Source organism: Scyliorhinus canicula, chromosome 6 (genome assembly GCF_902713615.1).
Source record: "Scyliorhinus canicula chromosome 6, sScyCan1.1, whole genome shotgun sequence".
Taxonomy (NCBI): Eukaryota; Metazoa; Chordata; class Chondrichthyes; order Carcharhiniformes; family Scyliorhinidae; genus Scyliorhinus; species Scyliorhinus canicula.
The window spans coordinates 39165308-39180170 of record NC_052151.1 but is presented as its reverse complement, the minus strand read 5'-3'; the positions used below and the strand labels follow the sequence as shown (position 1 = coordinate 39180170).

The 14863-nt window shown below is 49.7% G+C and overlaps 1 protein-coding gene across 1 annotated transcript in view; it reads left to right on the top strand.

The window, feature by feature from the left end:
* LOC119967914 (coiled-coil domain-containing protein 162-like) overlaps positions 1–14863 on the top strand; it is a 208669-nt gene that overhangs the window by 61434 nt on the left and 132372 nt on the right. Inside the window, exons 10-12 of the mRNA XM_038801010.1 lie at positions 4038–4149; positions 8009–8058; positions 11261–11437. Coding sequence (XP_038656938.1) covers positions 4038–4149; positions 8009–8058; positions 11261–11437 — 339 coding nt within the window. The remainder of the gene's footprint in view (positions 1–4037; positions 4150–8008; positions 8059–11260; positions 11438–14863) is intronic.

Here is a 14863-nt window from a genome sequence, read left to right as displayed (position 1 = left end):
GCCACAGGTCTGCCAATTATATACAGTGGTGGATAACAGTAGTGAATAATCGAGGCTTTATTGAGCAAAGATGTGTGGCCCCCTGTAGCTGCTACCAGAATGGGAGCAGCTCCGGCGAGCACACATATTTATACGCCGCCTACTGGGCAGAGCCAGCAGGCAGGGATTTACCCATGTACCTCTAGTACAGGAATCTTACCGTACTACATCTAATATACATCTAATACAGTTAGTGGTGACTACTACATTCACCCCCTGTTTAAAAAAAGAGTCCGGCAGGGGTGGTGGAAAAATTTACAAGTTCAGTCTGTCGGGGGCCTTGATCCTCCGCTGTGACTGCCTGGGTCCTGGTGGTGATGTGGGCGCCGACTTGGTCACCTGTGACTCCGGGAGCGTGTCGTCCTCGACTTCATCGCCCCCGAGTGGAACCAGTGGGAGGACGGATCCTCCTGGGGCGGGGGCTGTGGTGAGGTGCGCTGGGGGGAGGGGGAGTGGCGCAGAGGCAACCGGAGGGGGGGTGTGTCGGGTGGTGGGACGTTGGTGGGGATCCAGCGGGTGCCAGGTCCCCAGAGGGAGACTGTGTCCTGGCGCCCGTCGGGGTGCGTCACGTAGGCGTACTGTGGGTTTGCGCGCAGTAGTTGGACTCTTTCGACCAATGGGTCTGACTTATGGGTCTGCACGTGTTTGCGAAGGGGAACGGGTCCAGGAGCTGCCAGCCATGTTGGGAGCGAAACCCCGGAGCTGAACTTCCTGGGGAAGGCAAAGAGGCGTTCATGGGGGGTTTCATTAGTTGCAGTGCAGAGGAGCGATCAGATGGAGTGGAGCGCGTCGGGGAGGACATCCTGCCAGCGGGAGACCGGGAGATTCTTAGACCGTAGGGCCAGCAGGACGGCCTTCCAGACCATCCCATTCTCCCTCTCCACCTGCCCATTTCCCCGGGGGGTTGTAGCTGGTTGTCCTGCTCGAGGCAACGCCCTTGCTGAGCAGGAACTTTCGCAGCTCATCGCTCATAAAGGAGGATCCCCGATCGCTGTGGACGAAAGCGGGGAAACCGAACAGGGCGAAGGTGCTGTGGAGTGCTTTAATGACTGGCAGAAGTCATATCGGGGCATGGGATGGCGAAGGGAAACCTAGAATACTCGTCGACCACATTCAGAAAGTACGTGATTCGGTCGGTGGAGGGGAGGGGCCCTTTGAAGTCCATGCTGAGGCGCTCAAAGGGGCGGGAGGCCTTCACTAGGTGCGCTTGATCTGGCCGGTAGAAGTGCGGTTTGCACTCCGCGCAGACCTGGCAGTCTCTGGTGACAGTCCTGACATCCTCAATGGAGTAGGGCAGGTTGCGGGCCTTGATGAAATGGAAGAACCGAGTGAACCCCGGGTGACAGAGGCCATCGAGTAAAGCCCAGAGTTGGTTCACTTGTGCGCTGGCACATGTACCTCAGAATAGGGCATCTAGGGGCTCATTGAGCTTACCGGGGCAATACAAAATCTCGTAATTATAGGTGGAGAGCTCGAACCTCCGCCTCAAGATCTTATCGTTTTTGATCTTTCCCTGCTGTGTATTATTGAGCATGAAGGCAACCGACCATTGGTCAGTGAGGAGAGTGAATCTCCTGCCGGCCAGGTAATGCCTCCAATGCCTCACAGCTTCCACAATGGCTTGGGCCTCCTTTTCGACAGAGGAGTGCCGAATTTTGGAGGCATGGAGGGTGCGGGAAAATAATGCCACGGGCCTGCCTGCCTGGCTGAGGGTGGAGGGCAGAGCTATGTCCGATGCATCGCTCTCGACCTGAAAGGGGAGGGACTCGTCGACCGCATGCACCGTGGCCTTGGCGATGTCTGCCTTGATGCGGTTGAAGGCCTGGCGGGCCTCAGCCGTCAGGGGAAAGACTGTGGACTGAATGAGTGGGCGGGCCTTGTCCGCATAGTTAGGGACCCACTGGGCGTAATAGGAGAAGAACCCCAGGGATTTACCCATGTACCTCTAGTACAGGAGTCTTACCATACTACATCTAATATACATCTAATATGGTTAGTGGTGACTACCACACATTGGAATGACAAAAACAACATATGAGAATACTTTTGTGACTCCTGAACTCTGCACTGGACATCACATGTGCCATAACTTCCTGTTTCCCCTCGTTAACACTGTCCAATTTAACGAGATTCTGGGGCATTCCACCCTCTTTTTCACACACCCCGCCCCACTGCCGCCACCCTCCTGCCTTACCCAGACTGATGGGCAGAAAAAAAGGATCTTTGGAGATCGGAGGCAGGCCTCAATTGCTGCCAGATATCTGGCCAAGGGAGAGGGAAGGAGGGAATTAAAATGAGACCTTCCTTCCAGTTTTCAATAAGGCGGAAGACCAGAAACAGTTCTTGAATGTCTGTGATGAACCGGCGATAATTGGTATTGGAGACAGAAGCCCTCAAGTATTTAAGAGGCAACTTAGAGGGAACATAGGTTTCTAGAGATTGTGTTAATGAACCAAATAGCCTCTGTTACCTGCATTTACCTAACAAATTTTCAGTAATTATAGCTTGGCATTAATCAAAGAACAATACAGTACAGGAACAGTCCCTTTCGGCCCTCCAAGGTGTATCAGTCATGATACCAACCTTTGCCAAAACCCTCAGCAATTCCTTGTGCTGTATCCCTCTATACCCACCTATCCATGTATTTGTCGAGATGCCTTTTGAACGCCGTTAATGTATCTGGTTCCATAACCTCCACTGGCCACACGTTCCAGGCACTCACCACCCTCTGCGTAAAAAACCTGCCTCGCACATCTCCTCTAAACTTTGTCCTACGAACCTTAAACTTATGCTCCCTGGTGACTGACCCCTCCACCCTGGGAAAGAGTGCCTGCCCATCAACTCTATCCATGCCCCTCATAATCAGGTTACCCATCAACCTCCGTCTTTCTAATGAAAACATTAAACTAATGCTTAGATTTTGTTTGTGGCCAACATGGATCCGTCGACTCTGCTGACTATTTCTAGGCTTGTCAATAATTTACAGCAGCGATCTGGAAAAGTGATTCCAGCAGACAACCTTAATCACTGGAGGTGCAGAATCACAGGGTCATCCCTTAAGGGCGGCATGGTGTTGCTCCACAGCTCCCGGGTCCCAGGTTCGATTCCTGGCTTGGGTCATTGTCTGCACGTTCTCCCCGCATCTGCGTGGGTTTCCCCCAGTGCTCCGGTTTCCTCCCACGAGTCCCAAAAGACGTGCTGTTAGGTGAATTGGACATTCTGAATTCTCCCTGTGTACCTGAACAGGCGCCGGAATGTAGTGACTAGGGGCTTTTCACAGTAACTTCATTGCAGTGTTAATGTAAGCCTACTTGTGACAATAAAGATCATTATTGTTATTATACAACACTGCATCCTCCATCTGTAAACAAGCTTCAGCATAATGACTTACCTCATGTTTCCAACCAGATTCAAACTCGCTGGTGACAAAGAGACTGCAACAATTTAATTTATTATTGTAAATATGGTCAACGAGGAGGAGAAGCAGCAGGCTGTGGATTAAAGTTTGATGCGAGGCAGAGCTGTCTGTATGATAGTCAATTCTATGTTTTAGCTTGGCTGAAGGGTAACATTGCCAAATAATTGACTCAATGAAATTAATTTATAGCCACCAAATGACCCATTGCCACAGAATTGATTTGTTGTCACAGAAGTGACCCAATTTTTGCAGAATGACAGCTTTAGCCCTAGTGTGTCTTCTCAACCTGTGATGAATGATGGAAACTTGCTTCATTGATGACTTTTTAATTGAGTGCCGATTGATGAGAAGGAGCAGGTTTACATCTAATGAGTTGTCTGGGAAATCTAAGCCACCCATCCCTTTCAGATGCCAATAGGATGTCTGTAGGTTCCAGGGTTTTGAGCATTTTTATTTTCAAGTTTACACAATCTTAGTTTCTCACCATACCTTTCTTTCTTTTTCCTCCTTTTTATTACTTCTGGATTGTTTGTCACAGAGATGTGCCCAGGAATTCACTTCTGCTGTTTTGCCTTTGCAGACCCCCAGAGGCCTTTGTCTCAATCCAGCTCGAGAAACTAGGTCCTCGCGACATGATGCTGAATCAGTTCATAAGTAAGAAGCGTACCGCGGGGCCCATCATGAAAAACCACGTGAGTATCGCCATTTTCTGTGGAGGACTGACGAGAGTAAGGGGGCAGAAAGCTGAAGGCGGGTGTTAAAGGCTGCGGTGTCCCCATTCAACCTTCTACTGATGAACTATACGCAGCCTCCAGGATTTAATGTGGCAGAGAGCAACAGATGGCTAGCTGGGATGTTTAGTTATTCCCAAGATGGTGCCAGTTTCCATTAGCCTCAGTGGTAGTATTACTTATGAAGATAACAGGTTGCAAGCCAATAAGGAGCCAACATCTGTCGAAACCATCTGTTATCTTGTTCAGTGTGTGCAGATTAATATTTGATTATGTTTCAGTTTGTGCACAATGTCCCTCAGATCTTAACTCAGCTAGCTTGAACCCTCTGGGTTTTACACTTCAGAAGGAAGCCATTTGGCCGATTATGTCTTTGCTGGATTTTTGCTCGAGCAATCCAGAACTAATCCCACTGCCTCACGGCTCCCTTTCCAATTGCCTTGTGTGGCTTCTTGATTCAAATATTTCTCCAATTTTCATTTTTAAAAATGTAATATTCTCTACTCCCTGTGACGCAAACATGGGGTGGAATTTTAACAGAATTTGGGAAAGTGTCAGGTTCAGACTGAAAACTGAGGTATAACTTTCCTGCAGAGTCCAATTTTCTCCCCAGATCCTGAGAAAATGAGTGGGCAATGTTTACACCATCACTCAGGCAGGGCGGGGCCGGATAGAGCTGGCAACTGGCTCCACAGAGATCGGGAAGCCCGATCACCAATGAAACCCAACAGCCCCCAGCACAGAGGTATCTGGGGGCTCACCCCCCTCCCCCCCCCCCCCATGGACAATCAGCAGCTTCACCCCCCCCCCAACACCTCACCACTGGAAAGGTATCACTGGCATTCCCCCCCCCACCGTGTCCACATTCCCCCGCTCCCTATTGCCTGCAAGATTCCACCCTTAGAGACCAGACCCCTCCCCCACCACACATTAATGGAACCCCCATGAGGCTCCCATGAGGGCCTGTCCCTGGAAGAGCCCAGGCACAGGTTGGCACTGCCACGTTGGCATTGCCAGGGCGAAGTGCCAGGGCACTGCCCAGGAAAGCTGCATTGTCTCATATTCAATCCACATGTGCCGTGAAATTCTTTGCTTCAAGGCGGCAGCTCAGAATTGTACAGAAAAGGTAAACAGCTCTTTCTTCAGGTGAATCATTCATTTCCTTCTCTTCCAAGAAGAAACATCTAACAGTTACCCAAGTCTACACATTGGTATGGCTTCCGCAATTGCAAATGAGCAACTGATGCAGTACATGCCTCTTATGACCCATTTGTGCGTTGTGTATAGTTTCATGAACAATCATTTCCTCCGGGGCATTGATGTCAAAAAAATGAGAGCACGTTTAGCTATGTTCAAAATGACATTTCCCCTTTGATGATACAGCAGCTGAGTGCTGAGTGTGAGAGCAATGCGATACTTTGAAAAAACACCTTTGGCCGAAGCCTTCCGAAATGAGCCTTGCCCGGCATAGATCACACCTTTTTCTTTCCCTTCCATCTCATTTCTAACTTCTCCCTCTCCGACCGGGGCTGGTTTAGTTGGCTGGACAGCTGGTTCATTATGAAGAGCGAGGCCAGCAGCAAGGGTTCAATTCCCGGACTGGCTGAAGTTATTTACCTGAAGTTATAATACCTTGCCCCTTGCCTGAGATATGGTGATTCCTGCAGCCGCCTATAACTGCTCCACCCTCTGCCACCCCCCCGCCCGCCATCACATCCCACCCACAAAGAAGCACATGGAGCGAAATCCTCTGACCCCCAGAGGATCCCCAGGGTCGGAGAATCGCCCGGGGCCGGCGAAAATCCCGCCCCCGCCGTGGGCGGAACTCTCGCCACCCGGGAAAACCCCCCTACCGCGCATGCGCCGGTAGTGATGTCAGCGGCCGCTGACACACCGGCGCATACGCGAACCGGCGAAGGCCTTTTAGCCAGCCCCGACGCCGGGTGGCTGGTGTCAAAGGCTGTTGGAGCCGGTTTTGGCACCAGTCGGTGTGGCGCCAACCACTGCGGCGCGGGCCTAGCCCCTAAAGGTGCGGAGAATTCCACACCTTTGGGGAGGCCCGACGCCGGAGTGGTTGGCGCCACTCCGCTACGCCGGGACCCCCCCGCCCCGACGGGTAGGGGAGAATCCCGGCCGTGATTTCTCTCTCTCCAGCAGCGATACCAACACTCCCACTGTGCATATATAATTGGAGAAAAGACAATGGGTGTGATCTGAACGGGAGTGCGACCTGGCCAGTAGATCCCAGGAGAGGTCCCCCGTGGGCTTCCCGGCAGCTAGTGCGCCTCGTGAGATCTATCCAGGTCTCGCAAGGCGTCACGATCACTATGGACGTGACCAAGCCTCATGCATCTGAGTGGATTTTGAACCCACTTAGGAGTGCTCACCCGGGACCTGCCAAGTTCCCAGCATCTAACGACCTTTCCAGGGAGTCCCCAGCTGAACGGCACCCTGTGGCCTCCTGGGCCATTGGAGGCCCCTGAGTGGTCAGGGATAGGACAGGGTGCACCCCTGGCTCTCCCCCTAGAACATGGACACAGCCTAACTGGCACCCTGGCACTGCTAAGATGCCCGGATGGCACTGCAGAGGGCAGCATGGTAGCACAAGTGACTAGCACTGTGGCTTCACAGTGCCAGGGTCCCAGGTTCAATTCCCTGCTGGGTCACTGTCTGTACGGAGTCTGCACGTTCTCCCCGTGCCTGCGTGTGTTTCCTCCGGGTGCTCCGGTTTCCTCCCACAGTCCAAAGACATGCAGGTTAGGTGGATGGGCCTTGCTAAATTGCCCTTAGTGTCCAAAATGCCCTTAGTGAATGGCCTCCTTCTGCACTGTATGTTCTGTATTGGAATCCGAGCCGGCAAGAGCACAGCCAGGGTCGCTGTGCCAGGGTGCCCAGGTGCCAAGCTGGCCCTGACAAGGGCCAGGGCCTGAGGGAGCCGTAACCATGAAAACATGGTAGAGCGGGGTATGAAGGCTGGAGTGAGTGAAGAGCGGGGGTCCTGGAAGGGGGGGAACCTGAAAAGGGACATGGGAAAGCCTGGAAAGGGGGCTCCTCCGTGACCCCATAGCAGAGTGTCATCACTTGGGGAGGTGTGGGATAATGCCCATACGTGTGGGGGGGTGACATTGCCCATGGGTAGGAGGTGTGGGGGACCCACAAGCTCACTTTCAAAATGGTGGCCCGAAGTCTGACGAGCCGGTCTGTCCAGTGAGTTCAGCTCACCAGTGATTAAAATAATTCTAATTGTGGGCGTGACGAGGGGAACTCCACAGGGCCCAAAAAAGTGACGAGATGTGGTTGGACAGCGGTGCGGAATGCTCTGACAGAGCTGGCGGGAAACGCCCAGCAAAGTTCGCCACAATTGACACTTAGAAACCTTTCGGTTACATCGCGCCCAGTGGGTTAGCAGAAAGGTCAGGTGAATGGGCCAAAGTGCTGCCATGTTGCCAACTTACCAATCAGTTGGTCCAGTAATAGTAACAAGTGGATAGCACTGTGGCTTCACAGCGCCAGGGTCCCAGGTTCAATTCCCCACTGGGTAGTCATTACAGAACTGAACAAAAATACGCTCAGTTGAGAAATAAAGGACCAGAGGGAGGAACCTTACCCCCATTCTCCATCTGACCTCCCTGGTCAAAAAGCCTAGTGGGTAAAAGTGTAACGAGTGGTAACCCGAGGAGGAAGGAAACATGGCAAGCCCCATAAAACCAGGACAGCTTCAAAAGCATTTTACAAAAAATCTGGCATAGGTGAGGAGGATTAGAAGAACATGACTACAATTTATATGGTTGTCGCTTGAAAAGATTCCTTGTCTTTGCAGGAGGAAGTGGAGAAAATCAAAAGACACTTAATCGTTGCCTACTGCCGCAAGTATACTTACCCCCTTTAAGCTTGTTTAGTAGCGAGTATGCTGATCTTCCTGATCTCCTGTGGTTCAGTAGCTTTGTTAAGTTAAATCTGTTTATTATTTTGAAAGAAGGCATATTTCCAGTCCTTATTTGGATTGATATTTTCAAATGATCAAATGACCTCATGATGTACCACACACTCCTCTGTGTTCAGCTGTACATCACAGTTCAATGGAAATGTTCCTTTTCTTTAAAAAGTATTTTAATTAAGGTTTTGCAGAATTTTTCATAATAAAACAGTAGTATCAATAATAACAAAACAAACTAGAGTGAACATTAACATAGTGTAAAAAGAGAATATACAATAACAATTAAATAGACATTACCACACACGATTCAGTCTTCCCACACCATCCCAATGAAGCACTCACCGCGCCCCCCCCCCCCCCCAAGATTGCTGCTGCTGCTGACATTTTAATTTTCCCCGAGAAAGTTGACGAACGGCTGCCACCTCCGAGAGAACCCTAGCTTAGACCCTCTTAAGGCAAACTTTATTTTCTCGCGGTTGAGAAACCCAGCCATGTCGTTAGCCCAAGTTCCACACTCGGGGACTTTGAATCCCTCCACATTAATAAAATCCGTCTCCGGGCTACTAGGGAGGCAAAGGTCAAGACGTCGGCATCTTTCGCCCCCTGAACTCCCGGGTCTTCTGACACTCCAAAGATCGCTATCTCTGGACTCGGCACCACCCGTGTGTTAAGCACCTTGGACATTGCCCTCGCGAATCCTTGCCAGAACACTCTAAGCTCCGGGCATGTCCAAAACATGTGGACATGGTTTGCAGGGCTGCCCTTGCACCTCATACAACTGCTCATTCTCGCTGCCGTCATGTGTGCCCGGTGGACCACCTTAAATTGAATTAGACTGAGCCTGGCACATGATGAGGAGGAATTAACCCTGCCCAGGACCTCTGCCCACAGACCCGCTTCCACCTCCTCACCTAGCTCCTTCTCCCACTTGCCCTTGAGCTCCTCCACCGGGGTTTCCTCCGCATCCTGTAGTTCCTGGTAGATATCCGACACCTTCCCCTCCCCCACCCAGGTGCCGGAGACCACCCTGTCCTGTATCCTCCGTGGCGGCAGCGTCGGAAAGGCCACTACCTGTTTTTTCAGGAAGGCTCGTACTTGCAGATATTTAAAGGCGTTTCCTGGTGGCAGATTAAATTTGTCCTCTTGCGCCTTCAAACTGGGAAAGCTTCCATCTAGGAACAGATCTCCCATCCTTCTGATGCCTGCCCTTTGCCAGCTCTGGAACCCACCATCCATCCTACCCGGGACAAACCTGTGGTTGTTGCATATCGGGGTCCAGACCGATGCTCCCTACACCCTCTTGTACCTCCTCCACTGTCCCTATATCCTCAGTGTCGCCACCACCACCGGACTTGTGGAGTAACGGGTCGGCGAGAACGGCTAAGGAGCCATTATCAAAGCTTCCAGACTAGTACCTTTGCATGACGCCACCTCCAGCTGCTCCCACACCGCCCCCAATGGAAATGTTCCTGTTAGTCAAATCAGTTCAATGCTAATGGCGAGCGATTTTCATACCTTTCCACAACTCCGGTTTTAAGCCACTTTATTTAAAATTACCCCATGCTCAATGTTCTCTGTATCCTATTTATTTCCTTTATTCTCCCAGGTATGTGTCCATACATCTTACATTCTGTAAAAAAAGCACAACAAATGTGTTTTTTCCCATTTCTTCCCTTTCATTGTGCCTTTCCAGCTTCTGCTGCCAAGAGTTTGACCAGGGCGATCTGTTCCACATTTGCTTTTTTTTGGCTGATTGAGGCTCAGCAAAACAGCCAGAAGTGTACGTCACACCTGCTCCCACACCCGTCTGCCAAAATGCCCAGCTCCCACTCAGTCGCTGACCCCCTGTGTAACGGCACCATGAATCAAGGGTGTGTGTTTGCTGTGGTTGGCAGCATTCCAGCCTCTATCAGGTGGCTCAGGGTTGAGCTTATCACATGTGGCTGTGGTGCACCACAATGCAGCACTGAGGGATGCGCTGCATTGTGGAGTCAAGATGCGCTGTTCTTCAGAAGGGATGGTGAATTAACATGCCATCTGCCTGTTCTGGTAGTTTATTTTGATGTTCCCCAGAAGTGAAAACAAAACAGTAAAATGAGGAAATACGAATACTGGTCGGAACTGTTTAGTCCTTCTCCCATGGCACAAGACTTAGAAAAACAGGAAGTACTTCGAGATCTGGTTCAAAAATCCTCCTTTACTTAATCTATTCTCACTGGTCAGTCATGTCGATAGTCCCACTGGAAGCTCCCCACTCTAATTGTTGATCCTCTTTCCTAGCTTATTATTTAAACCAAATCTTGGTGGTGATCATCCTTGAATTCCTGTTTGACCGTTAAAATTAAGCCACCACATCCTGTGGTGATATGCCTATGGACTTATCATAGTTGGATGGTATGAGACCTCCAACCAGCAGGTGGCGGTACAGACTCACCATGCGGTCTCAAGACCAAGGTCATGTGACCTGGGACCTGTATATAAAGAGAGGCACATTCGGCCATTGACAGAACAAGATATAGAGGGTAATACGATGGACATGTAATTGGTAGGCAGAAGGTGTAAGTTCCAGAGGAGTAGCAAGACTCCATGATAACATGCTCTGTATCAGATTGCCGTCCTGCCGCACGAGACACAATAAAAGGATCTTGATTTGGACAGATCAAAGTTTTTGGTGAGTTCTTCATACTAGTACAAGGGACCAAACACAACACATCCCACTATCACGAAGATGCTCTGCTTTCACCTCCATAGCGTCACCGGCCTGCAGTCCAACCTCACCCCATCAATGTTAAAACTCTCACCCACACCCTGGAAAACTCCAGGCTCCATTTCTCTCAGGTTGAAACTGGACAAAGAAGGTCTGGTTCTCAGCGTTGGATTAGCTTTATTTTTAATGATCGTTGCACTCACAGAGTGTGCAGGTCGTTTTGCCCTTGCAGCCTGGTTTTAGACTGGGGAACAAATGGCCATCCAAAGTAATTGATGATGTAAACAATAGTTTAATCAGATGAATCATTTAAACGTTTAGCTTTCTCTAAAATATTTTGCTCTGAGCTCTTTCCAGGCTTGCAATAAAGAAATTTACCACAGGCAGCAGTGACCAATAGAACATGATCTTTGGTTTGATTGCCTCAGGTTTAATGAGCGTGTGTCAGGGTGCTCGCTACGAGGACAAATCATCGCACACTACTGTAGCCTGCTGCGTTTACTGCAAGACTTTCCCACAGCCCAAAAGACATATTTTGTGTTAGGCCAACCTCAAGAAAAGAAGGGAGAGCGAGACTCTGAGCTGGGTCTGATTTCTGATCCAAGGTCAGTGCCTCTTTAATGCTGCATGTTCTTTTTGCATCTCACATTGAAAAACTGGTACTGAAACACTGACGGGTATTTATGAGCAAAGAGTTTATTTTGACGTACCGCCTCTACTGAAGGCTGGCGACCTGGTCCACAAGTGGTAGTTTTCACTTGCGGGATTAGGCAACAAGGCTGACTGGGCTATTTGACTAAGGGAGAACCACAATCAGGCCAATCTTAACATTCATGCACTTGCAATTTACGGTAATGTCGGATGTGTGGTGATGTGCATCACTGTAAATACACAAGGGGTTAATGTAAATACATGTAGACTAGCTAGACACTAGAGGGAGCACCAGAGACATGACACACAGACACTCAACCAATAGAACAGTTAGATAGGACACGACCAATGGGCATTCACGATACACACAGAGGTGGCACGACCACAGGAGGGCATTACACCAGCCCATATATAAAGGACACAACACACATGATCCTCCTCTTTCCAGTGGAGACAGTCAGTGAGTACAGACACAGGGTTGATTCAATATCACTCCCACCACGTGGATTGTAGCAGACTGGTTAGTCAGTCTGAGTAGCTATAGAAGGATTAACAGTAGTGGCGAACCCGAGTAGGAGAAGTGTAAATAGTTTAATAAACGTGTTGAAGTTATCTCCACGTCTGAACCTACCTTTGTCAAGTGCACCACAAGGAAGCCGCTTATGCTACGCCTAGGGCATAACAAGACAGGAGGGACCTTAAATGGTTCGCACCGCCTCTAAAATAATAGGAAGAGGATCACCACATGGACAAGTTAACAATCATTTCTAGGCTCAATTGTCAATGCTTAATTCTCAATTTAAATGGTCACTTAAACTGCACCACATTATGTTCATTCATTGTACTTCAGGTACTTGAATTTATATTCCATCCCTAGGTTTTTCCTACTGCACACCATACCTTGACTGAGGGTTTATGACTTGAGGGCAATATTTCGTACGTCATGGCATTTTAACATGCACATTTTGCAGTCTGTATGGAGCAGTTCCAGAAATGAACCATTTTGCCAACAATATTGCTCGAGATGCATTGTAGGTGGAGAGATTCTATTCACAATGCTCTGCTGAGCAGTTGTGCAGGCCAGACCCAGCCTTGATCCCATTCTGTGCTGAGGAAGCTGATCTTGGTTGGGGTGGCCTTTTGGCCTGTATGGTTGGCCTACATCAAAACACAAGTACATAAACACACAATAGGAGCAGGAGTAGGCCATTCGACCCACCTTTCAAGAAGATGACCTGATTGTGGCCTTAGCTCACTTACCCAGCTTCTCTCACAGTTGAATTGCCATGGTGTGCCATATTTGTCTATAGTTACTGCCTCTGTGATTTCTTTTCTTGTTATCCTGCATCCCCCAGGTTGGAGAATCACTTCCTACCTCGATGCTTAGCATCTCCATTTTCAATATAGTGTTTGTTTTATTCTGAGAAAAACTGAGCAATGAGCAAAGGTAATAATTGTTGAAAAAAAGAGAACTGGGCTGAATCTTTCGGCCATCACGAATAGCCAACCAGCATGAAACATGCGCTCTGAAAAGCTGGGTGTTGCTGGGGAGGGCGGGTGCCAGGAGACATGATGGGATCGACCCCAGAATACTGAAGGAGGCTAGAGAGGAAATTGCTGAGGCCTTGACAGAAATCTTTGGATCATCACTGTCTTCAGCTGATGTCCCGGAGGACTGGAGAATAGCCAATGTCGTTCCTTTGTTTAAGAAGGGTAGCAAGGATAATCCAGGGAACTACAGGCCAGTGAGCCTTACACCAGTGGTAGGGAAATTACTGGAGAGAATTCTTCGAGACAGGATCTACTCCCATTTGGAAGCAAATGGACGTTATTAGCGGGAGGCAGCATGGTTTTGTGAAGGGGAGGTCGTGTCTCACTAACTTGATAGAGTTTTTCGAAGATGTCACAAAGATAATTGATGCAGGTAGGGCAGTGGATGTTGTCTATATGGACTTCAGTAAGGCCTTTGACAAGGTCCCTCATGGCAGACTGGTACAAAAGGTGAAGTCACACGGGATCAGGGGTGAGCTGGCAAGATGAACACAGAACTGGCTAGGTCATAGAAGGCAGAGAGTAGCAATGGAAGGGTGCTTTTCTGATTGGAGGGCTATATACATGAATACGATGGGAATAGAGGGATACGGACCCGGGGAGTTTAGAAGATTTTAGTTTAGACAGGCAGCATGGTCGGCAGAGGCTTGGAGGGCCAAGGTCCTGTTCCTGTGCTGTATTTTTCTTTGTTCTTTTGTCTTTGAGACCTGATGATGCAGGCAGGCATTTCGAAGGAGGTGGTTCAGGGAGCTGCAATATTATTCCAATGATATTTGCACGAAAGAAATGCTGCAAACTCTCTACCATGCAGAATCAAGCAACTGGCAGCTTAACACACAGGCCATGATTTTGGGGCTGTTCTAGCCATGAGCATAACCCCCATAATGGCTGCTAAATCCCACGAGAGGCTAAAATGGGATTTGCAGCAGCGAGATCTTCCCGGCCCCTATAATCAGGTTGACCCCATGAAGGCTGTGAGCCTGATTAGCATACTTTATATTAAATTTGTGTTTCATTATTGGGCTTAATGGGCAGCACGGTGGCACAGTGGCTAGCACTGGTCCCTCACGGCACCGAGGTCCCAGGTTCAATCCCGGCCCTGTGTCACTGTCTGTGTGGAGTTTGCACTTTCTCCCCGTGTTTGCGTGGGTTTTGCCCCCACTAGCCAAAAAGATGTGCAGGGTAGGTGGATTGGCCACGCTAAATTGCCCCTTAATTGGAAAAATTTAATTGGATACTCTAAATTTATAAAAAAATTAAATTAAAAAAATTATTGGGCTTAATGCTGCTGCTTCCGCCCTCAACTTATCGTCCCACCCAACCAGCGTCACGTCACACCGGTGTGAGTCACTACCGGTTTTCAAAAGTGAAAACCAGTCGTGATGACCACACTGGAGGCACACTTAGATGTATAGCCCCAAGATGGTGAGGGAAATGGACAGGGCATTGCCCCCTGGCACCCTACAGTTCCAACTTGACAGTCGATTAGGTATGGTGGGGGATGTGTGCCCCACTGGCTGTGAGGGGGGCGGCCCGATGCCTTGGGGAGGGGGGCATGATTGAGTTCCCCAATGCCTGGGGTGGGGGGGGGGGGGCGGAGAGTTCGATGCCTGTGAGGGGAATGTCCCAATGCTTGAGTGGAGGGGTTGCCCCAATGTTAACGTGGTGGTGGAATTTTCCCGTGCTTGTGGGTGGCCCTCAGTGTCTTTCAGGGTGGGGTGGGGGGAGGCGTATAATCCCAGCGCAGATTGGGGCACCCTCTATTGATGGCAGGTCCCGCCCCACCTGAGTGACGGTGCAAACCCAAACCCCAGATTCTCTGTTCACCG